Source organism: Hydra vulgaris, chromosome 01, assembly GCF_038396675.1.
Source record: "Hydra vulgaris chromosome 01, alternate assembly HydraT2T_AEP".
NCBI lineage: Eukaryota > Metazoa > Cnidaria > Hydrozoa > Anthoathecata > Hydridae > Hydra > Hydra vulgaris.
In genome coordinates this window covers 69,701,546-69,728,001 of record NC_088920.1, presented here as the reverse complement: position 1 = coordinate 69,728,001, position 26,456 = coordinate 69,701,546, and the positions used below count along the sequence as shown (strand labels likewise).

The 26,456-nt window shown below is 28.7% G+C and overlaps 1 protein-coding gene across 1 annotated transcript in view; it reads right to left on the bottom strand.

Moving 5' to 3' along the window:
- Positions 1 to 25,292, bottom strand: part of LOC136075560 (uncharacterized) — a 63,779-nt gene extending 38,487 nt beyond the window's left edge. Inside the window, exons 1-2 of the mRNA XM_065789044.1 lie at positions 25,176 to 25,292; positions 15,772 to 16,552 (exon numbers count right to left, since the gene is read on the bottom strand). Coding sequence (XP_065645116.1) covers positions 15,772 to 16,302 — 531 coding nt within the window. The 5' untranslated portion in view covers positions 16,303 to 16,552; positions 25,176 to 25,292. The remainder of the gene's footprint in view (positions 1 to 15,771; positions 16,553 to 25,175) is intronic.
- Positions 25,293 to 26,456: the final 1,164 nt, after the last annotated feature.

Genomic DNA, 26,456 nt, shown 5'->3' with positions numbered 1-26,456 from the left:
TGCAAAAACACGACTGTTTCTTAGAAATTATTCATGTGAACATCAATTGCTTTGGAAACACCTTCGAGTTCATTCTTCATGGTTCTTCGCGATCTCTTCACAATAGCTACCCACATCAATAACCACGTCAAGGATAAAGCATAATTGCTGAGTTTCGTATCGAAGGTTAATGTGTTTCACGTGACGCGGAAACTCCATCCATTTCAACAACTTGTAGTGAAGCGTCTTTGGTTACGGTCTATTTTATATTATTTCGATTTAAAGGAACTCTTCAATTTCCACTATACTCAATTGATAATTAGCAATTTAATTTTTTCAAATAATATTGTTAACTTGATGTTTTAGTGGCATGCTTGACTTTATATTTTTGTATAATTAAATCATTAAGTCAATGCAACAATTAAAAGAAACAATTATTTCAAACTGTAATTTATCACAATTATTTTTACAAATTATTTGAAAAACTGTGCTGTCATCAGCATAAAGTTTTTAAAATTATTTAGAAGATGAGTTATATTTATGAAAAATTGTATTGGTCAAAGAACAAAACCCTCGGATATATCTCCGTTAACACTAAACCCTGTAGTTACAATATTTCCAAGAAGAGTACTTCGCTTTTTTTTTTAAATTAAATACCTTACCAAATGCTTTAGATAAGTCAGTAAATAGATTTGATCAAAAATATATCCTTGATCCATTTCTACAGGTAAAGTATCTTGATCTTTAAGTAAACTGTGATGTAAAATTGTGTATGTGTAAAACTTTTGAAAATTACCAGGTAAAAGCAATGCTAACTTATATTTATCAAGCTGTTATCTAAAACATAACCATTCTTTTAAAATACCTTCTAAAACTATATACATAAAATGGGGAAACAGTTTTATAGACCAAAGTTTGAACCTTTTTACTATTTTCGTACCTCTACCAATTTGTTCAACTCGGAATACTTTATCAACATGTGTTATTAAAATTGTATCTAAAAGTTGAATGTTGAATGTAAAAACCATCCTTTGTTATGATATTACTGTAGATTCTTTGACAGAACTTTTGGTCTTAAAAAGTTTAGTCAAAGAATCCATAGTGGCTCCCAAATCCGAAATGGCCCCCAAACCCCAATTGACATGTTAAGATTACATTTTTAAATGCGTAAGAAAAGTAACAGCATGCATAGAATTTGGACATTCTATGCATGATGTTAAACATTTTTTGCATAATGATTTAAATTTGCTTCATAAAGGTCATCTATGAATCAAATATTTAAGTTAATGATTATCTTTAATTGCTACAGAGAGCTGAAGGAGTCACTTAATTTAGTACTTATTGAAAATTTGTTTGCTTCAAGAAACAATTATTGCATTAGAACTTTTTTGCATTCATATATAAAATTTCTTGTGCGTAATGTTTATTGATCTTTTGATACATATCCCTTTATTTCATATGTTTGATTGAAATATGAAGTTTATAGGTTTAGTTGCATATTTATATTTTTAGCATTTTAAATGGCTTGAATAAGTGATCTTTCCCAACATCTTTTTATTTTGGCTCAACGTATCAGAAGCGCATCGGAAGCCCTGTTTAAATATATCTTCTTAATAATGATAAAAACTATGTTTGATAAAGTTTTGCTTTTATTTATATGATAAACACAGAACTTAACTAATGTTTAATTCGTTTTATAAATCAACGCAGAAAAAAATATAGTTTAGTTAGATCAAATTCAGTTTCTTTGCATGAAAATGTAATAAAGTAATAAAATTGTGGCTGTATGGGTCAGTTGGTTAGAGCGTCAAACGAAAAGTCAAAACCAGGACTGTTGTACGATACGAGTTCAAATTCTGTCACCGCCAACTTCAGTAGTACTTCGGTACCGCATCTTGAGTAGTACTTCGGTACGTAAAAATATTGGTCAATAACGGACGTTACTTTATATTAGTCTTAATAACTATTTGTGGCTGTTCCTATGCTAAGCCAACAATATCTACAGATATAACGTTGTAAAGAAAAATAGAGCATGAACATTCAAATTAATAATAAAAAAAAAAATATACGGCACCTTAAATCTTTTAATCTTTTAATTGGGTTCGCTTATTACTAATTATTGTTAGAAAAAAAAAATTGATTTTTTATTTATTTGATTCCATAACTAACATTTAACAACTTATGCACCGTTTGAGGACGAGAGTTGTGATTGAAGAAATATGGTTTGCCGTGCCAAAGGCGAATTATAAAGAGCTCCACTTAAATCTTGTTAAACACAGTTGCGGGCGTTGTAAATACGGTAACAGATCCGTATTTGCGACGCTTCGCAGTGAGATAGTATCCTGTATACAACGAAGCTAAGGTTTCCAAATATCCGACATTAATGACTATTCGGATATCAAGTATCGAAAAATCAAGCTAATCGGATATATCCGGATATCTTGATAACAAAAAAGAAAATAAAGATGATAGATTAAACTTAATACTCTCAAACTGTTTTTAACGCAAGAATTAAATTAAATTTAAGTGCTTTAGTCTAAATACATTGAAAACTCAAATAAAAATAATAATAATAAAACAATTATACTATTTAAATTTTTCAATTTAAGCCTGTTTTAATTTTTGACCGAGTTAAACCTGTAATCGAGAAAATGCTCTCTGTTGCAGTAGATGTAAATCTTATTGTTAGAAATGCGTTAAACAATGTATTTAAATTATTTGTTCTTGTTTTAGTGGTTGTTAAAAACATAAAATCGTTTTTCAACAATGTATTAATTATGTTGCTCTGCTTTTCTTCACGTTTAATTGAGGAAATCGCTGCTTTCAGCTTTTGCTGCAGAATACTATTAGCATGTTGACTTTTAAGCATATTTTCACTTGGAGTTTCATTTACAACTTCCTCAACCTCATTTTGCTCAGTACTGTTACCTTTTTACCTCAGTACTGAATCCGTTTTCTACTGCTAAAGCAATGGCGTCAGATTTTGAAGTATATTCAAAATATTTAGCAGAATGTGAAATTGCCTGTTTCTAAGAAGATTATGAATGTCTTAAGGTTTATATCTCGACGTTCATTCATTCGTATTTTTATCATTTTTAATAAATGTTTACTTATATTTGTTTGTAACTTATCTAAACTTTAAAATATAAATTTATAATCACCTTCAGCGATCAAAAGAGTTGCATAATATTTACTCAACTCCTTTATTGCAGTTTCTATCGGCAATAAGACATTTAATAGTTCTTTTAAAGTTGATATTCTCATCTGAAATCTTTTGTTGCCTTAATTCATTTAACGCTTTATTTATAGGATGGTTTATTTGAAGGAATTGTTTGAGCATGGTTATCAATTAATGCCACCGAGTTTTGTTATATACCATCAGTTGCACTGTCATGCCTGCTTGTTTATTAAAATATCCTAGTAAAATGTTATTTTTGACTAAAGAGAATTTTATCACTTTCATAATCTTCTGAGATTTTTTATAACTTCATAAAAATCTTCCGTGAGTTCCGTAACTTGAATGTCTTCCTCAAGTTCGCAGATTACGTTATATATCAGCAATGCTTTTATACAGTACATTAGTTATTGCTAAATGCAAAACGTGATTATAACAAAGCTGAGATATGGTAATATCTCAACTAATAGTCCTCTATACTTGACCATAATGGCGGCTCGATCATGTTTTGACGATATAATATCTGACTAATGTCATTTTCCATTTCTTTCAACATATTTTCAACACATAGTTTTGTTTGTTCAGCATTACATGAACTTTTTTTGTGAAATAACCCCAATAAATACACTTCAAATATTTTCATTAAATTATCAACAAAGGCATGAAGTGCAACATTAAGATATTCAAATGATAGTGTTATCAGTCCACTCGTCAACTGTTAGAAAGAGAATAGCGTTTCTTTCCTTTATTTGCTTAATATTACTGTTTTTTTTTTTTTATTCAATAAAATTTTAAAATGCAGTTGGTTACAGTAGTAAGACTTTCAAAGGCTTTGCCTTTACTTCTAATGTACTCATTAATGGCTTATGATTTCTCTAGAGAATTCATTGAAAAACCATCCTCTGCTACACATTGCGATAAAATTTCCCCAATGTTTTCGTTTTGACATTACTACAAATTTTAAAGTTTAAGAAAGCTGAAAACTAATTATTAATTTAAAATATAAGTAAAATATCCAGAGTGAAATATTAATCTAGAATTTTGTATAATAAGTCACTTATCAAACTAAATACTTATACAAATATACTTATATAAATATGCTTATAACTTGTTGTATGACCAATTTAAAACAAACTGGAAACGGGTATTACATAATAATATAGCTTAAACTAATAAGAAAATAAATAATGATAAAAAAATAATCTAAATCATAAAGCAAGCAAAAAGAAACTAAAAGCAACATAACAAAAGATAAAAACTGTTCAAGAATCCTTAATGTTACAAAAATAACTAAAAAACAAAAATTACAAAAAAACCAATACAAATTAAATCAAAAAAAAAATCAGAAAGTAGAATATTAAAAACAATTAATTTATAATTAAAATGTTCAATTTTAAAGAGTATCCCAGACAGCAAGCTTACATTGGCCCAACGTAAGTTTTAACATTGGCAAATTTATTCAGTTGGGCCAACATTTAGCCAATGTTTTTTTCGGCGTATTATTTCAATTCTAAAAATAGGTTTTTTGCAAATATTGTACTATGTTGGGCCATGATTTGGCCAATGTATTATCGGCATGTTTTACATTTAAGTTAATATTTTGCTTTTAAAATCAATATTCAGCCAATGTAGTTGCGGATCATTTTTTTAGTCTATTTTTAAACATGTTTCAAAACATTTTTAAAAAATGGTAGAGGAAACTATGCACCCTTGATCCTGAAATCCAGGGGGAAATAAACTAAACAAAAATTTACGAATGACATAATTATAAAACTATTTTAGAGTTTTCTATATTTATGGTTCTAATAAACTTTAAGAAAGTGTATATATTTTTTTATAGTCAATATTAGTTTTTCAATTATAATTAATTTAAGAGAATGTTATTAACATAATGCGTCCTGGATTTTATGATCAAGGGTGTATACTTTTCCCTATCGTTTTACAGAATAAAAGAAGGTTTTGATATTAATGCGTGTACACGAAATAAATGTGAAAGAATAAGCACGTCATTTTCTCTCAGTGGTTGTATTAAAATCTTTTTAATTGTTTTGTATTTTGTTTACAATGTGTTGTAGTTTCAAAAAAATATGTTAGTTTTTGGATTTTTGAAACTTTTTGAACTTTTGAATTTTTGATTTTTAAACTTGAAATTAGTTTTAAAAATGACGAAAGAAGAAGACGTAAGAGAAAAAATTACGCACAAATATTTACAAAATCCTAGTAGTAGCTACAATTCGAAAGCGAAATCGTTGCAAATACACCCATACACCGTTAGTAGTGTTATTCAACATTTTTTTCAAACAAAATCGATCAAACGCAAATCTGATGGTGGAAAAAAGGAAGGTTTTAAAGATATAAAACTAGTAAGAAAACTGGTTAACAGTTTTAAGAATAACCCAAGCCTTTCACTAAGGGAAGGCGCAAAAATATACGGATTTTCTCATAGCTTTGTTGCAAAAGTTAGAAACAAACATGATTTTCATTCTTTCAAAGAACAAACAGTGCCCAACCGTTCTGAAACTCAACAAAAAAGTGCAAGAACCTGCGGTAGAAAGTTGTATGACAATTTTATTTCTAAAAATTTCTGTATTATTGAAGACGATGAAACTTATATCAAGTCCGATTTAAATCAAGATTTAAATCGATTTAAATAATCTGATTTAAATCAAAACAACCCTGTATATTTTCCATCTTTCTGAGGCAGAGGGACATTATCATCTTTCTGAGGCAGAGGGACATTATCTCATTTATCAGCACATTCATCTCATCTTTCTGAGGCAGAGGGACATTATTCTTGGCTTTATTATTTTTTGATTTAATTTTATTAGAAATTGTTCATATTTACTTTGTATACAACAGTTAACAACTTTAGGCTTATACATTAAATTTAGTTATAACTTAATTATTAATAAATTGATTTATAGATTTTTATAGCAATGCAAGATTGAACATGGCAGAAGGCTAAACTTCTGCTCTGGAGACAAAAAAGGCAGACAGCGAAAATGATCAGCCAAAATAAAGATTGAAGAGACATAAAATTGTGTATATCTTGGTGTAGATAATTCTTCAGATTATTTTAGTAATGATTTATCCTCAATTTCATATAATAAAGCAAAAAATATTATTAAACTTTGGGATTTACCTGTAACTCCAAGCTTTTTGCAGAAGTTGAATGTTTGCTCTCAGAAGTTGAATGAACAAAATTTATTAAACGGTAAGTTATAATTCAAAAGTCTTTTTGTCTGATGAGTGGAAATCTTTACTCATAGCTTTAACTTTTAAAACTTTGAAAGACTTTTTTATATACTACAGTCAAAAAGTCGAAGTGTTAATTAACATTTTATTGCGCAATAATCAACATATCAAAGCTTACACCAACTTTGAAATTCATTTGAAATTTAACGCTTAAAGTTTTAACTGTTGCCGATGGTTCATTATTATTTATTCTATAAACGTTGATTTAAATCTATCTAATAGATAAAGATAGTATAATTTTTTTATAGATGATATTATTTTTAAAAATTGTATTATTATTAAATTTCAGAATTAAAGTATGTAAAAAATGATTATTTACAAATATTGAACAAGGTTCTTACTGTACCTGGAAAACCTGGAAAGTTAGTCAATTTTGCCTAAAGTCATGGAAAATCTGGAAAAGTCAGGGAATTTTTTTTACTCTTTTAGTCATGGAAAAGTCAGGGAATTCTGATTGAGAAGTTCTCGTTTTACAATGAAACTATTATATTTTTTTTGGTGCTACCCATTTATTTTTTCTGAAACTTTGTTTTTCCTAGTCTTCATTTTTAGTCATCCTTAATGATAAGATCCATACTAACATGTATAATAAAATCCATACTAATATCCAACTTAACTTATTGCTAAGTTTTATAAGTTTTATCATTCAAAGCATGTACAATTTTAGCATTTCCATTACAGTAGATAGTAATTTTAAACATTTTGTAAAAACCATTGTTAAAAATGGTCAGGGAAATTCATCTGATTTTTCAAAAAAGTCAGATGAATTTCCTTGACCATTAAAAAGTGAATTTAATGCCTGCATAAGCAAGGCTTATGCAGGCATGTGATAGTGATGGTGGAAGCAAAGATGATAGTTTAATCATTCTAATTATGCTTAAAATTAAATTTGATGTGTTTTGTAGTTCACCAAGTTGCATTTCAATCATGCTTGCCAATCATGCTAATAATACCACCATAAAGGGGATACAATTTTATCTTAAAACAATTAAGTCAATAATATTCTTAAGAAACTATGCAATAAATTACATACAACATTAAGAATTTATGAAAGTAAATACAACAACCACTAATAAAGAAAATAATATTTAAGACAGAGGGACAAATTTTTAATGATAAAAATACATACTTGCTGATGGTTTTATAATACTTTTATGAATTATGGAATTTGCTGGTGTGCATTCAATTTCTGGCACTGACACAAACAATTATTGTTAAGGTTCGAGATACAGACTGCACCATAAAACAAAAAAATTAATATTAAAACAATGTTTTTTTAACGTTTGTAATTAATTATTTTTAAACTGAATATGAATAATTGTACAACTTTTAATAATAATATCATCATAAAAATATTGTATTATCTGTCTGTTAGAAAAATGTAAATCAACGTTTTTATAATGAATAATAACGAACCATCGGCAAATGTTAAAACTTTAAACTCATATTAATATTATACTTTCTTTCGTAAGAGTTGGTTTCAAATGGATTTCAAAGTTGGTGTAAGCTTTGATATGTTGAATATTGCACAATAAAATGTTCATCAGCACTCTGACTTTTTGACTGTAATATATGAAAAAGTCTTTCAAAATTGTAAAAGGTAAAACTATGAATAAAGATTTCCTATCATCAGACAAAAAGACTTTTTAATTAAAACTTACCATTTAATAAATTTTGTTCATTCAACTTTTGAGAGCAAACATTTAACTTCTGCAGAAAGTTTAGAGTTACAGGAAAATCACAAAGTTTAATAATATTTTTTGTATTATTATATGAAATTGAGGATAAATCATTACTAAAATAATCTGAAAAACCATCTACACCAAGATTATTTTGGCAGAAGCAAGCAAAAAAGTTTAGCCTTCTGCTAAATTCAGTTTTGCATCGCTATAAAAATCTATAAAAGAATTCATTAATGATTAAGTTATAACTAAAGTTAATGTATAAGCTTAAAGTCGTTAACTGTTGTACGCAAAGTAAATATGAATGATATCCAATAAAATCAACTAAAAAATAATAAAACCAATAATAATGTCCTTCTGCTTCCATCAGAAAGATGGAATATATACAAGGGTTTTTTGATTTAAACCGATTGATTTAAGTCAATTTATTTAAATTGATTTAAATCATGATTTAAATCGGATGAAGAAAAATAATGATTTAAATTGAGTTTTTTGATTTTAATTGTTTTTAATGATTATTTATTGATTTAATCTCATAATTCAATCCCTTATTATAGACTAGTCATTGGTCTTATAATTAAATCTCTGACAATATTAGAAAGCTCTACATGAGTAGAATTTAGATTCTAGAAACATCACTTTTTGTACACTGTGTTAGTATGTTAGTAGATGAAGTTTCACAATCAAAAACAGAAAAAATCAAATAAAAGAAACATATTCAAAATGTAAAAAATTACCTTCTCACAACCAAAATGCCACTGTAGTAGTATAGATAAAAAAATTTTAGTTATATAAAATTTAATATCTAATGACATCAAGTATATCTAGTGACGTACAATTTCCAGGTATTATTAATACATTTATCAATTATTTTTGTGTAAGATATTACGGTTATTTTTTTTTTATTCAATACTTTATACTGTATGACATTTCAAATGTTTGATTTATGTAATAAAGTCTTTATTACATAAATCAAACATTTGACATTACATTTGATATTACATAAATCAAACATTTCTTTATTAAAGAAGACATTTTAAATATCTTCTTTATTGAATAAATTAAACATTTGAAATGTCAATATAGTAAATACAGTTTTGAAAAAAAAAATAACTGCCAGATCTTACACAAAAATATACCAATAAAATGATCCACAACTATATTGGCCGAGTATTGGCGCAACAACGCCACGGCACAATGACATATATTAATATAATACATTAATATATATCATTGTGTCGTGGCGTTGTTGAGCCAATACTCGGCCAATGTAGTTGCGGATCATTTTATTGATATACACTTGAAAAACATTTTATTTACTATTGGTATGCATTTTATTTATTATTATTGGTATACATTTTGTTGGTATACACTTGCGGATCATTTTATTGGTATACACTTTTATTGGTATACATTTTATTGGTATACACTTATGCCGTAGCCATGATATATTATATCATTATATAATATATCAGCAATGATATATTATATCATTGCTACGGCATAAGTGTAAGGACCAGATTTTTAAAGCAAAATATTGAGCCGATCACACTAAACACTTTTGGGGATAGAACCCTTCTAGCTAACTTGAAAAAGCCATCTATATGAAGTGATAGTGGACGCATGTAGGTGTCCAGAAATGGGAGTTTTGAAATCCATCTATTACGTCCGAGAAAAAAAAATCAACTTTAAGTTGAAAATTTCCCAATTGTTTAACTGTTTCGATTATTTACTAAACAAGCCATAAAGTTGAAATGGCTCATTGGAACTTCATGAAATTCTATGGTGTTGTACCAATATAGTATGGCTATCAATGTATTAAATTTCATGCAGATATCTTGCTTGATTATAAAGTTATAGGCCAAAACGTTTTGCAAAATCATACATTTTGACAGCGTTTGTACCAAAAGTTTTTAGTTTTGGTAAAAAACTTTGTTTGATTGCCCTAAATTTTTGTGTGCATGCTCTACAGGTTATAAGCAACAAGTTTTATTAACACTGTTTTGGAATTAGAACGATTGCTGAAAAACTGTGGCCACAAAATCATTTAAAACCACAAAGTTTCTTCGTAACATGGGTTATTTAATTTTTGAGTAAAATGACCAACTCTGGGGAAAATTTTTGAAGTATTTGCTACCCTGAGCAGTTATCTATGTAAAATATAATGAAGTGCATGTACACATAACACAATTTGGGGGGTTTAGCAAAATAAGTAGATTTTAAAATAGTAGATTTTTTAAGTAATTCGCTCTTTCCATTATGTCCGTAAAAATTTCATTCAGAAAAAGCATTACAGAGGCCGTAAAAATTGAGCCATCGAGTTAAAAATTGAACCCAATGTGAGCAATAGACTAAGAAACATTCGTGTAAATTTTGGTTGAAATCTGACAGGTAGTTTTTGACACAGACAATTTTTACCGAAAAAAGAAATGTACGGCATTCCCTATTTTTATGTTTAAGCAATTTTACAGGTTAATCCATAAAAAAATCACTTGCCTTTTATTGCATTTGGAATTAATTTCTTTCTTCAACAAAACTACAATTATCAAGATAAGATTCTTTTTTACATTTTCAACTTCTGAGGAAAGTTTTTGGTCTATGATGTTTAAGACGGAAATATTTTTCAGCGGAAAAAGTAGGAAGTGGTAAAAAGTGTTATATTTTATTGAGTATAGTGCGCACTTTTATTACAAAAAAATGATATCAAAGAAAAAGGTGCACACTTTAAAAATAATATTTATTTAATAGATGTATTTCATATTTATTGTTAAAAAAGTTGAATATGCACTATACTCATATGCAAACTATACTACATAAAATACTGTAAGATGACAAGTGGGTAAATGAACTAAAGGGAGAGTAGATATGAAAATAGTTTGCTTTTATATCAAAACTATTTTAATCCTAATAAATATATTTTAAAGCTCTGAAATTAAATTAAGCTATTTTAAATTTTGTGACAAAGCATTGCTTAACTTTTAGACCAAATCTCCAAATCTCCAAATAAAAGGTTCACCCTCACTTTTGTGACCGTCTATATTTCTGCATACAGGTAAAGTTTCGATTCGTTTCAATTGCATACATTGTCAATAACATCAATTATATTTTGGCTTATAAGTCTACAAACTTTTGCCTGTTTTTTTAATTCTTTTTATTTGCACAACTAAGAGTTTAAATTTCAAGACTGATAAAACTATTTGAATACTGTTGCATTTACAGGAGACTAAGCAATTTCTCACAATGCCAAATCATGCAGGTGGTCACGAGGAGAACAGAAAAATTGACTGTCTAACTTGCCTTAAAAAGTGCACCAGGAAAATAACTTCATTCCAAGCGGAGCGTTTGTCAAAAATCTATAGCATCAACATTGACTTGGGTGATGCAAGAGTGCCTCAAGGAATATGGATACATGCCGGACAATCATGAAGAAGCGAGATGAAGGCAAAGAAGTTGTTCTACCACCACTGTATGACTTCAAGTCTATCCGTGTCAGATTGGAAACTTGTGGCAAAAACTGTGACTGTCTCACCTGCAGGTTTGGGCGTCTAAAGCTGAATGAGAAAAACCCGCTTGATGTTTCTCGAGCTGATGAGAAAGGGCTCACTGTACGCTGCAACGATTGTCTGAGTCCCAATCCACATTTCATGAAAAACTATAAGGGCTAGCTGCTCAAGATGATAAAGTTGCAGAACAGATTGCTGCAAAGGTGATTGCAAGCAAAGCAGCTTCACCGAAAGCACAGTAAGGCTATCAAAACCATCTGGAGGACCACCTCTTCCTGTGACTCCAGGTGCTTCATTTAATAATGAATACCTCAAGTAATGTTACATTGACACGACAAATATTTTTATTCAAGAAGCATTTTTCTCCTCAATAATTTAGTAATTGGGAAAATGTTTCATAAGCCAATTTGTAATTACAGGACCAAGAGGAGCTATACCGAAAACCATCTCTCCTGCTTTGAAGACACAAGACATGGTCAATGTTCAGCTCAACACAGGTTTATCTAATGTGGGAATGATAAAATTGGCAAGAGTAGTACACCAGACTTGGTTTACTGCTCTTGCTAATTTCATTATTCTCACATTAGATAAACCTGTGTTGAGCTGAACATTAACCTTGTTCTTCTGGTCAAAAACTGAGTGACTTTTTTACCCACTTAAATATAAAGGCTTCTGATGCAAAAGGTGAAACTGGTTCAGATCACACTGTTGCCGACTTTAAAAACATCACTGACCTTATCGGCACAATCAGCACATCTCGAAAATGTTTCAACTAAGCGAATTATAAAAATTGGAATTGATGGTGGCAAAGAATTTCTGAAGTTTTGTTTGGGAGTCATCGACAGAGCCACAAAAGAGTCCCCACCTCAAAAGCGTCTCTTGGCTGACAGGCTTGCAAAAGATACGGGTGTAAAGCGCCAGATGCTTGTGGCAGTTGCAGAAGAGCTTTCCGAGACTTATGAGAATGTCAGCCTAATTTGGTTACTCATTCAAGTCAATAGAGTGAAGGCCATTGTTACTTGTGACTTGAAACTGGCCAACATTCTCTGTAGGCTTCAAGCTCAGCCAAGTTCTCACCCTTGCTCTTGGTGTAGCATTGATTTCAAAAATCTAGAAAAGGCTGGAGCCTCGACAACACTTGGGTCACTCAGAGAGAGCTATAAAAGCTTCTTGAGTGCAGAGAGCATTCTTGCCAAGGCAAAACACACCGGCAATGTTGTCCATCCACCTATCATCAGTGGAGCCGATGATACTCTCATTCTGGACATTTAGTTTCCACCAGAATCGCATCTTTTGCTTCGTGTTGTTAACCACATTCTTCAGAAGATGAAAAGTGTATGGCCCTATGCCTAAAAATGGCCAACATCTCTTAACATGAAACTGAGCCCCTATTATGGAGGCATGTTTGAAGGAAACAATTGTCGCAAACTTCTTCGGAATGTGGATAGGCTTCAACAGTTGGCAGAAGCTGATTCGGCTTTCCAAGTTTTTAAATTCATCAAAGCGCTCAGGAAGTTTAATGCTGTAGTGAAAAGCCGCTTTGGATCAGACCTTGAGGATGACTTTTTGGACAAAATCCAACAATTTCAAGACTGATACCTTGCCATCCCAAATGCTAATGTTATACCCAAGATCCATGTGGTATTTCACCACATCAAAGACTTTATGACCTGCCACATGTCACCACTTGGAATTTACAGCAAACAGGTATTTGAAGCAGCTCATCAAGACTTTTTTTATCTTTAGCAACGATATAAACGACTCCCATCTCATCCAGAATACGCTCTTAGACTTAAAAATTGCCTTGTGGACTACAACAGCAAGCACCTTTAATAGTCTTACTCTACCAAAGATGCCACATTTTATAATTCTAAAATTGTGCAGCTTATTTTAGAACTGTTTAATTAAATTAGAAAGCAGGTGTTTCTTGAATCAAGAAAAAAAACCTTAGCTGTGGTTGAGAGTAAATTGTTAAGTTATCAATTTAAGAAAAATAAAATTTTTGAGTTAAAGGCTTTCACCTCTAATATTTGAGTTTTCTTTAACTCTTCCATTCAACTATTTCAGGTGACTTACCTGATTTAAATTCAAGTTTTATTGCATCTAAAAGTTTTTTCACCTTTGAACCTTTACTAAGGCCCCAAGGTGCATGAAGAGGAAGCCTTAAAATTAACTTATTGGGCAAAACCCCCCAATTTGTGTTATGTGTACATGTATTTCATTATACTTCACTACCTAATTTTATTTTTTAGTTTTTCATGCAAAAAAAGTAATGGTTATTTATTGCTTTTCCATTTTTGAAGGTATACTAATGCATAGAAAATGTACACAAAAAAGGCCTATTTTATGAAAATCTAAAAACTGACCTAAAAGTCGCAATTTTTTGATATTTTTCAAGAGGCTCTATAATTTTGTATATTGATAGGTGCTCAGGGTAGCAAAAAATGAAAAATGGACCCCGCAGTTGGTCATTTTCATTGAAAATTGATTTGCCAATTTTATAAGGAAATTTTGGGGCTCGAAATGATTTTGTGGCCACAGTTTTTTAGCAAATGGTCTAATTCCAAAACTCTAATAACGAAAATTGTTGCCTATTGCCTATAGAGTACAAAAATTCAGGGCAATCAGACAAAATATTTTTACCAAAACTAAAAACTTTTGGTACCAACACTAACAAAATGTATGATTTTGCAAAACGTTTTGGCCTATAACTTTACGACCAAGCAAGATATCTGCATAGAATTTAATACATTGATAGCCATACTATATAGGTACATCACTATAAAATTTCATGAAGTTCCAATGACGCATTTCAATTTTATGGCTTGTTTAATAAATAATCGAAAGAGTAAAAAAATTAGGAAATTTTCAACTTAAAATTGGTTTTTTTTCTTCTCGGACGTAATAGATGGATTTCAAAACTCTCATTTCTGGACACCTAAATGTGTCCACTATTACCCCATATAGGTAGCTTTTTCGGGTCAGCTAGAAGAGCACTATCCCCAAAAATATCAAGTGTGCAATACTACATTGGCCAAATGTTGGCCCAACATAATAGTACAATATTTGCGAAAAACAGATTTGAATAGTTAAAGCTATTAAAAAATTATTTGAATTATTATGAAAAAAAACATTGGTTAAATGAAGGCCAATTTTTTTTTGTTACATTTTAAAAAATCACGTTAATATTTCATAAAATTTACAAGCTAAAATAAAAAAATATAAACAATCACAAGTGAAGATTTATATATATATATATATATATATATATATATATATATATATATATATATATATATATATATATATATATATATATATATTTATATATATATATATATCTATGTATATAAATATATATCTATAAATACATATATATATATATATATATATATATATATATATATATATATATATATATATATATATATATATATATATATATATATATATATATATATATATATATATATATATATATATATATATATTTATATATATATATATATATATGTATATATATATATATCTATATATATACATATATATATATATATATATATATATATATATATATATATATATATATATATATATATACATATATATATATATATATATATATACAGTATACAGTTATGGAAAAAATACATTCATTGATTAATTACCATCTTTTTATCTCCATGTTTAAGTTGTTTGCCGTTTGAAAATAATATTTTAATTTATCAAACAATATCTGGATTGGCGGATGTTTAATGAAAATTATCCGAATTTTCGAATAGTCGAAATAAGATGGGTTATCCGGATAATCAGATATTTGAATATCCGGATTGAATACACTAAACGAAGCTCACGTCGCACAAAAGCAAAGGTATCACTTTTGGAGGGTGTAATTAGACTTTTAAAATTGCTTTTGGTTCGATGACATATCCAATTGCCTATAATTTTTTTGGCTTGTACTGGATATTGACTCAACAGAAACTCATAAAATAAGCAGTGCAATCCATGGTCTTTAACTCCCTCAATATAATGAAACCATGAAACCGATTCATGAAGCTGTTATAACTTTTTAGGAAGTATTAAAAAAACCAATCATTACTTTTTAGTCAATGAATAGAAAATTTTCACGTTTTTTTAAACATATACAAATAATAGTTAATATGTAAGTAACACTTACTGCAAACCACACAAGTAATGCATAGATAAAAGTTAAAACAAGAGCATGCAAGGCAATTGAAGAACATTTTTTGATGGATTCAAAAATTTTGTTTATAACCGTTATTTTTTCTTTGTAAGTAATAATACCAATATTTGGAGAGTACATGAGCACGTCGTCCTTTACATTATAAGTAGATAAGTGACTCATATTAGGCACAATAAATAAAGGGTACCATACTGCATTACTTATATTTAGCGAACTCTGCATACCAAAAAATGCTTTTTCTATACTTTTGTAAAAGCTATATTGACTAAATGTTTCATTAACCAAAATAAAATCAGCTAGATTTTGGTTTGGATAGCATAGATCCGCTAATCGTTTGTACAATTCTGGCAAGATACCGTCTGTTTTATTATCATTATTAATAAATATAAAAGGCTTGACTGGCCAATAAAACACTCTGTCTTGTACTCTTGCTTCTATCTGGCTTAGCAATAAAAAAACCAAAGCCAAAGTTCGTTTCATCAAATAATTTTTTATTTTAAGCATCTTTACAACATTACTTTAAACTTGTTTCTTCAAGCTTCTTTCACTTAATTTTAGTGTTTTTTCAAGTTTTCACTTATATTTCAATTCATATTTCAAGTTTCTTTTACTTTATTTACTTTTCTTCTAGTTTCTTCATTTATTTCACTTCAAGTTTCTTCATTTATTTCACTTCAAGTTTCTTCATTTATTTCACTTCAAGTTTCTTTCCTTCATTTACTTTACTTTAAGATTCTTGAAAACCCAGCTTCACCTTGAAATGCAATAATAGATCATAAGATGCGGTTATTAATAATTTGTAAGAAACTGGTACAATATTTATTATAATTAGATATATTTTAAAAAGAATCTGTTAATATTTCAAACAGTTAGTTGTAAATAATAAATAAAACGCTTACAAAAATTATAAAGTTATAAGAAACAACTTTATTTCCGTTAAAAGTATCAGAAACAACTGTTTTTCTGTTTATATTTTTCCAAGTCTTAAAAAGAAATTTTCTCAATTTTTGTTATATACATATATATATATATATATATATATATATATTTTAATATTTATGTTTATTATATCTTTCAAAAAATTATAAAGATCCTTTACTTATTCTGTACTATTTTTTTGTTAGTTAATCATAATATGATAACTATAGAAACTAGGTAAGTATTACATAATTAGGTGTCAAGAATCTTATAATATTTTAATTTTACAATGATTTTTATAAATCTTTTTATAATATGATTTTTATTGCTTAGTTACTAAGTTTTATTACTTAGTTACGAAGTTTAGAAAAACATTCAACTATAATTTTGGTACTACTTTTCTAAAAGCGTAGTTTTTTTCAAAAGAATAAATATTTGAATAAAAATATGCTTTTTGCCATAGGTAAACTCAGCTTGAAAAACAACCAAGGATATTAACATGCGGTGATTAATAATTAATTAATAGAAAAATTTGCTATAATATCGATTACTTTTCTATTATAAATGTTTAATAAAGTAATTAAAATAGTTATTTATATTTATATTATAGTTAAAACTTTATATTGTTATTTCAAAAATATCAAAAGTTAAACTTTTTACTAATATATAATGTATGTATATATATATATATATATATATATATATATATATATATATATATATATATATATATATATATATATATATATATATATATATATATATATATATATATATATATATATATATATATATATATATATATATATATATACATATATACATATATATAATTCTAGTTTATAATTGCTCTGTTCTTTTAAGAACATTGAGCACTCTATTTTGTAGAATACATTTTAAAATTGTTTATATATATATATATATATATATATATATTTATATATATTTATATATATATATATATATATATATATATATATATATATATATATATATATATATATATATATATATATATATATATATATATATATATATATATATACAGGGTTGGCCAAAAGTCACTGACCCTTTTTATTTTTTAATATCTTTTTTATTTCTTAATATTTTTTATTTTTTTAATATTTTTTATTTTTTTCAGATCATGGAAATTATTTATAGAAAAATTCAGTACCGTCCAACGTACACAAATTGTAAAATTTTACTACCAAAATTATGGCTCAATAATTCAAACCCAAAGAGCTTATCGAAGGCATTTCGATGTGAGAGATGCTCCATGTAGGAATGCAATTAAGAGCATGGTTAAAAGATTTAAAGATCAAGGAGCTGTAAGTGATCTGCCACGTTCTGGAAGAACTAAAGCTGTTTGTGCGGATGAAAACAAAGAAAGGATACGTCAAAATCTTGAAGAAAATCCAACAACTTCCACCCAAAGACGATCATTAGAACTTGGAATTTCTCGAACATCTTTAAGAAGGGTTATGAAAAGTCAAAATTTTTATTCATACAAAGTGCAACTCATCCAAGATTTAAGCCACAGGACTTTCAGCCTAGACTACAGTTTTCCGTTCGATTACGAGAACTTGCTGAAAATGAACCAAATTTTTTGGATAAACTAACCATGTCTGATGACGCCCACTTCCACCTAAATGGGTTCGTCAATAAACGAAACTGTCGCTTTTGGGCAACAGAAAACTCAAGAGCTGTGCATCAGAGAGAACTTCACCCTGTAAAGTGCACTGTATGGTGCGCAATAACTTCAAATGAAATTATCGAGCCATACTTTTTTGAAGATGATCATGGAAATGCTGTCACTATGACTGGAGAGAGGTAAAGAGCGATACTTCAAAATTTCTTATGGCCAGCAATTGAAAATCGAGTTCGAATGTGATTCCAGCATGATGGAGCAACAGCTCATACTAAAAGAAAAAGCATGCAATTACTCCGGCAACGTTTTAATTGAAGAATTATTTCTCGATTTGGTGATGTCAATTGGCCATCTTGTTCTCCTTATCTCACTAGCCCAGATTTTTTCTTGTGGGGATATCTAAAGAAAAAGGTTTATGCTAACAAGCCGCAATCTTTAATGGAGATAAAGGAAAACATCACTAGAAAAATAAGAGAAATAAGCCCAGAAACTTTGGAAAAGGTAGAGGTAATCGAAAGAGCTGCAATTTGTGAAGCAGAAAATGGAAGGCATATGCAGGATGTTATTTTTCACACTTAACGATAAAGTTTCTAAAGCTTACTAAAAGTAAATTTGTGATACAAATAAAATTTAATTTGTGATAGAAAATCAATTTCCATTGCCTTGACTATGTGACTTTTGGCCCACACTAAATATATATATATATATACATATATATATATATATATATATATATATATATATATATGTATATATATATATATATATATATATATATATAAGTACACTGAGGCATATTCGTTTAGACGCATCAATTTTTTTCTCCTTGTCTTAATTTTTTTCCATGAATTGTCAACTGATATGCATGCAAGTTATTATCAAAATAATTGTTGTGTTGTGGCCTAATAAAAATCACAAAAAAATTTTTTCTATGTGTCTTTATTAACATGAGATTATGTTTGATATACAAAAGTACATTTTTTAATTGGAATATATTTATAGACACAGTCATATTTTTACATTAAAAGATGGAAATTAGTAATGCGTATGTCCTCCATTACACTGGATCACTTCAAAAATTCTGCCTTTCATTGACTCCACTAGTCGTTGAAGTGTAGTTTGATCCAACTCGGACCATGCTTCAAGGATTTTACATTTTAACTCAGTAACAGTTTTAAATTGGTGTCCGACTGCTTTAGCGTCATAAGCTTTTCTTGATAGCATTCCCCACACGTTCTCGATTGGATTTAAGTCCGGGCTACAAGCTGGCCATTCGAGAACCGGGATGTTGTGGTCTTTAAACCATTTCATTAAATGCCTAGATGTGTGAATTGCAGCATTATGTTGCTGAAATATGGCATTGTCCATGTTTTCATCCATATAAGTTATGAGAACATCATCCAACATTTCTGTATACTTTATCGAGTTCATTTTAGGTAAACCACAACACAGAGTCAATTTTCCTTAATAAGAAAATCCACCCCAAACCATTAAGCTTCCTCCTCCATAATTTCGTTTTGTTTGTGGGTCATTTATTTCTCTTAGATCATGCCAATAACAACTGTAAGAGTCCGGACCATCTAAATTGAACTTTTTTTCATCTGAAAATATTACGTTTTGCCACTCACGAGTCCAATGCGTATGGTTTTTAGCAATCTGTAATCTAGCAATTTTATGGTGTTTTTCTAACATTGGTTTTTGGTGTGGTTTCTTCCACTTTACGTTTGCTGTTGTTCGTAGAATATGTGCAACATGTTTATTGGTGACAGGCAATAATAATTTATCCTTTATTTGTGTTGCATTCAATTTATTTTTGGTTGCTTCGAAGCGAATTCGATTAATTTGCCGATTTGTTAATACTTTGTTGCCGTTTGTTGCTTTTTTTACACCGTAATTGTCACCTTTTGCGATGTAGTTTAGTACAACATTGTCAGATCTTCCAATTTTTTTTGCTATTTCACGTATAGAAAGTGCTGGTGAGATTTCTGAGCCACGATATAAATTAATTTGTATTTTTTCAGCATCTGTCAAATACTTTCCTTTAGGCATTTCGTAAAATGCAATAAAATGATACTGGCAGAGCAAAAGATCAAATTACACTAAAATTTATCAATTTATTTGTGTAAAAGTGATTAAAAATCAATAATTACCGTTATTAACCTGATTGCGTCTACAGATATATTCCAATTAAAAAACTTGCTTTTGTATATCAAACATACTCTCATGTTTGATATACAAAAGACACATAAAAAATTTTTTTCGTGGTTTTTATTAGCCCACAGCACAACAATTATTTTGATTATAACTTGCATGCATATCAGTTGACAATACATAGAAAAAAATTAAGATAAAGAGAAAAAAATTGATGCGCCTAAACGAATATGCCTCAGTGTATATATATAAATATATATATATATATATATATATATATATATATATATATATATATATATATATATATATATATATATATATATATATATATATATATATATATATATATATATATGTACATTGTCTTTTTTATCCAAAAGGTTTAGAACTATAAAAAATAAGTAGTGGCAGCGTCACTGATATTCTTTTGTTCCAAAAATATTTAATTCAAGAAACCTGCGTTCCTAAAACTTCAAAGAATAATGAAAGCAGAATTTTAAGATAATTGAGTAATGAAAACATAGAAATATGAAATATTACTAGGAAAATCGTATTAAAAAATAGGACAAATCTACAAAAATAAAAATAAAAAATAAAATTGAGAAAATGTTCGTAATAAACAAAGAACTAATTAAAAACAAAAAACAGTATTTATTGTTGAAGTATAGCTACAAAAAATACTCACATGGTAAAAACTGAAAAAATGTATTACATATAAAATAGTAGCCATGAATCTTCACTAAACTTCGTATCATTAATCTTTATGTTGTTCATTTTACAAATTAACGATATAAAACATATTATTAACCATGAGCGAGACTAGGTTTTTTCAAACCGAGACGAGACCGAGACGAGAAGTTAGTACTTCTTGTGAGACCGAGAACGAGACGACACGAGAAATTTAACAATTTTTGAAAACAAATTTATTAAAATCCAAGTAAAAAAAAAAATGTAAACATGGTTTTGACAAACAGACACAAAGGACATTTGTCAAATGTAAACAACTTTTTCAAATATTAATTCAGAATTTTTTTGCGAAACTTCTCCAACAAGACAATGTTTTTTTAAGTAGTTTTTGTAAATTTAAGTAGTTTGCTGCAGCACTCAATAAGTTTTCTAGTGTGACAATGAGGAAATCTTTTCTCAATGCAGCTTTTCAAGTTTTTTGCATATAAGTTTTGCATACACCGTAGCCATTTTTTCCATCCGTCTCAATAAAATGATCAATATTGTCATGGATTAAATAAAGAGAATCAGCGACAGTGTTAATTGTTGGAATAGACTCAGCCGACCACGTTTCTGTAGCTTCTTTAAGTGGTGCCAAAATTTCTACAGCTCTCTCGATTGATTTCCACTGTGATGCACTGATGGTCTTTGAAGAAAAAATATCTTCATTTGCACATAAGCTGATAATTGCACTCTTTAGATTTAGGACAGAAGCCATGCAATCCAGTTCACTATTCCATCTTGTGTCAACAGATTGGCGTAACTGTCTAAAATTGATTCCTTGAGTGTCTGATTCTGATTCAAGCAACTCAGCTGCAACTGTTGACTGGTGAGTTAAAGAAGCCAAATCTTTGCATGTTTGCAACGCATCATCCATTCCAGCAGTCATTTCAAATGAGTCTCGAACTGCACATTGCAAAATATGATTGTTGCACAAGTATTGGTCAAGGCGCTTTGACAATTTGACTGCAAGTTTCATGTTTCTTGCCTGGTTGTTCACGCAGTACATTGACAAATCAGCAGGCAAATTTAGTTCTTCTAAGAAAGAATCCAGCTTTCCTTCAAGTAAGATACCTGTGTGTCTGTCTGGGAACTGTTGGACATGGGGTGTCCAGTGATGTAGTCTCCAATTTTCGTCAATAGTATGAAAAGTCCAAGAGATGTAGCTGTCCTGAGCTCAAGAAGTCCAAAGGTCAGAAGTAAATGCAGCACTTTTTAGATTTGGCGTAATCTCCGTTATTATGCTCTTCATTCCAGCTTGAACTTCTCTTGACCAAATTGAAAGCTTTCTTGAATATGTTGTTCTGTGATGAAGGCTCAGTTTAGGGTTTGCAATGTCAAGCAATATCTTGAAACCTCTTCCTTCGACTGCTGAAAAGGATGTCAGATCAGTGCAAAAGTAATTCAGCATTGCAGAGTCAAACTGTTTTTGAATGGAATTATCTTTGTCATATTTGGACTTTGTTTCAAGCATTTCGACCATGGTTCGTTGTTTCTTTTTAGGAGGAGGAAGCAGAGAGTCGTCAGTTTTTTCAGAATACTCAACGTAATCTTGGCTGTGTTTTTTTTCGAGGTGACGATGAAGTCCGCTTGTGTTTCCATCTTTTGTTTTCAAAGACTTTTTGCACGCCTTGCATTCAGCACCGTCACTTGTTTTTTGAAAATATCTCCAGATTTTGTTTTTTCTTGGTGACATTTTTGATCGTTGAAATGAGGCAAGAATATTGCTTTTCATTATGAACAATATGAGTCAAGTTGAATTCCACTGGTAAACTAATGAAATTAGGTCGAAAGTGCACCATTTTATACAAAAAGTTTTTGTATTTAAAATCTAATTAAAAATATTTAAAATCAAATTAAAGTTTTTAATTACATTTTAAAAAAAAAATCTAATTAAAAAATGCAATTAAAAATCTAATTAAAATTACGGAGTTAAATTATTAATTAATTAAAAAAACAAATTATTAAGCATTTTGGAAATAGTAATAATTTTTAATTTGGAAAATAACATAATATTTAAGTCTCGTTCTACTTCTCGCGAGTTTTTTCTATTTCTTGTTTCTCACGAGAAGTCCCATTTCTCACGAGAAACGAGAACGAGACGAGATCTCGCTCATGGTTACATATTATATTACTTATCAAAGCAAAAGTATACAATGTTAAAAATCAGGGTGTAAATTAAAATAAAGAATAGATGATACGAGAAGTAAGAAAAAGAAAAAACATTTCAATTCGCCGTATATGCTTTACCAAAATTGACCAAGTAGTTGGATAAGTTCAAGAAAGTTCCCATTATTTTTGGTGTACAGCTTTGAAAAGCTTCTACGGAATGCAATATTATGTCCGCCATGTAGATAATTTCTGATACGATTCTCTTAAGAATGCTTCTCCTCCTTTCTACTTCATTGATAATTTGTTTGATAAGACCATGATCGATAGCTTGTTTATTTTTTATCCTGATTTGCCTCAATCCATTTCTCAGAACAAATGAAATGAGATGGAGATGTCTCATGTATTTAGGCTTGCTCTGTGAACTTTTTTCCAGTTGTTAAAATCTTCTTTCTTTCCTAAAATATGATTTTGGAATTGGGTCAAACAGATGATAAGGAAGAAATTAGGCTGAATCAGTTTCTGGAAAGTGTATAAGCCATCTCCTCTTCACTTGTTCACCATTTCTTGCTACTCTTTATTGAAATTCATTTGAAAAATGACGTTTTTCGGTTTCAGGATACTCTTTATGCTCTTCTGGAAAGATATTTGTTTCATTTTGATGCTGCAGTCTCCCTCTCATACAGCCAGCTATTCCAGCCAAGTGGACGGGTCAGTAGATAAGAACCTGCAAGTATTACTTCTGTTCGAGACAGCCGTTTTAGTTGTAATCCTATCAAATGTCCAAGGATGCGGTTGATGAACATGTGGCAAAACTAGCTGAAGAAGTTGAACTACACAATAGAAGGTTAGTCGCATTATCTTCCTCTTGTTTAGATTAAGACAAAATGGAGGTCATACTAGATGTTTTTCACTCTATAAAATGTTTTATTCACAAGGTTGTGAAGAACTTGGAGAAAAAAAAAATGTGTTAGATTTGGTACTTTATTTAAAACAGCTTCATGGGCTGCTTCAGAGTCATTGGCTAATATTTTCCTTTAAGCACCTGACATTTTTTTAACATCTTCGATAATATAATATTTAAATTCAAACCAAAAGTGTGAAACTTTGTTTTTGTTTCTGGAACATAAATTCTCCATAATGTAAGTTTTTGTATTCTTCATAAAGGTCACTACTGATTGCAGTTTGCAACCCTTGTTAATACAACATTTTAATTAAATTACTTTCTTGTCGGTTTAATTATTTTATTGACGACAATAAATTGAAGAAAAAAACGCATTATATTTGTCACAAAGTCACACAAATGGTTACAAAGGTTTATTCTAACCAACCAAAATATAACAAAGAAACTGGAGTCAGTGAAAATAAACAACAAGTAAAATCTGAAGTTATCGTAAAAAATAAATAAGATATTATTGTTAGAGAAAAAAAGAAACACTAACTTTGTTTTAAGATCTTTTTATAAGATTTTTAAATATATAAAGGCTTCTTAAAAGATGATCAAAATAAAATTTTATGATCATTAGTAAATTGCAAAAATTTGGTGTTTATAATAAAGTAACAAGGACAAAGCTCGTTAAAAAAAAACAACAAACACAATGATTGTAAAATTTACTACTGTATATACCGTAAATAGATTAAACACCTATACATAAAATTTATATCTGACCTCTTTTCTTAAAACTATCCCAGACATATTTTAGAGAAAACATATTTTTTTCTGTTTGTTTCAGTAATTGAGTAACCGTAATAGTTGAGCATAAACGAATAACAACAAACAAAAAAGAAGTAAAAATGAGTAAATGTATACAATTAAACTCACCAGTGACAAAAATCTTTTAGAACTTATGTTAAGCTTTAGATGTAAAAATAAAATTGTTATTTATAACAAAGTAAAACTAAGTCAAAACAAAAACATGTAAAAAGCAGACCCAAACCCATAAGTTTGCAATGGTATAAGTATAATCATAAATTGCACTAATTAGATTATGATCAAACAAATATATTTAATTAAATAAGATTAAAAAACATGTTTGAGTTTAAGAAGTCTACTAAAAATGTCTTTTTTAAAGGATTTTGTCAATGTTTATTATAAAAGTTTTTCTGCTGTTGAAATTTAGTTGGAAACCTAAATTTGTAGTTGTAAAAGAAAGTGAAAGAAAAAACGTAATGACTTTTTTTGTTGTTGTTGTTGCTATTTTAAATACAAAATACAAAGAAATACCAAATGGAAGCGGAAAAAAATATATGTAATTGAGGAAATACAAACCAACAAAGCGAGCAGATGCTCAGAAGGAACAAAGTATTAATTTAAGGATAAAAAAAATGAATAAATTATTGTTAAAGTATAGGTCTAACAAATATAAATTAAAAAAAAAAAAATGCGACATATTGAATTTTACCCATTTGATTCACAGAAATTTTTGTTTTCTATCACAGAGGGAGCATTTTTATCATTAAGAATAATAAATTTAGAAAAATTAATAAAAGCAAAAAAATTTTATTTTTAAATTCGGTTATGCTTGTTATGAATTTTTTTTCTTTTTTTATATGAAAATGTTTGTTTTGTTGACAAAACCTATTTATTCTTTATCCTAGTTTTATATTTTGTATTAAATTTCATAAAAAATTCTGTTTATTTATTTACCTTTTAGGTAGTTTATATAAGTTCCATGGATTTGTTTTTAAAGCGTTTTATTTAGATTTCTATTAAATACATTAAGTTAATAAAAGTTAAAATTTTTTTTTTTTTATCATATTTTTTCACAACTATATATTAGTTAAAATTTTTTTCACTTCATAATATAAAAAAAATATATTTCCATCACAAAAGATTGTATAAATACTGCTAAAATATATCTAACAAAAAAATATATAAAATAAAATAAAATAAAAGAAAAAAAGAAAGCTCAGTTAAAAAAGAAGAGAAGATTATAAAATAAAAATAATTAAATAAATTATTTTAAATTTAGGAAGCATTTGTTGAATATATTATGAAAGAGTTGTTAACCCTTTCGCATCTGAGTTAAAAACAGCTATATGACTGATGGTAAAATAACGAACTAGGATCATGGTCAATTAAAAGAGTATAAAATAAAAACTA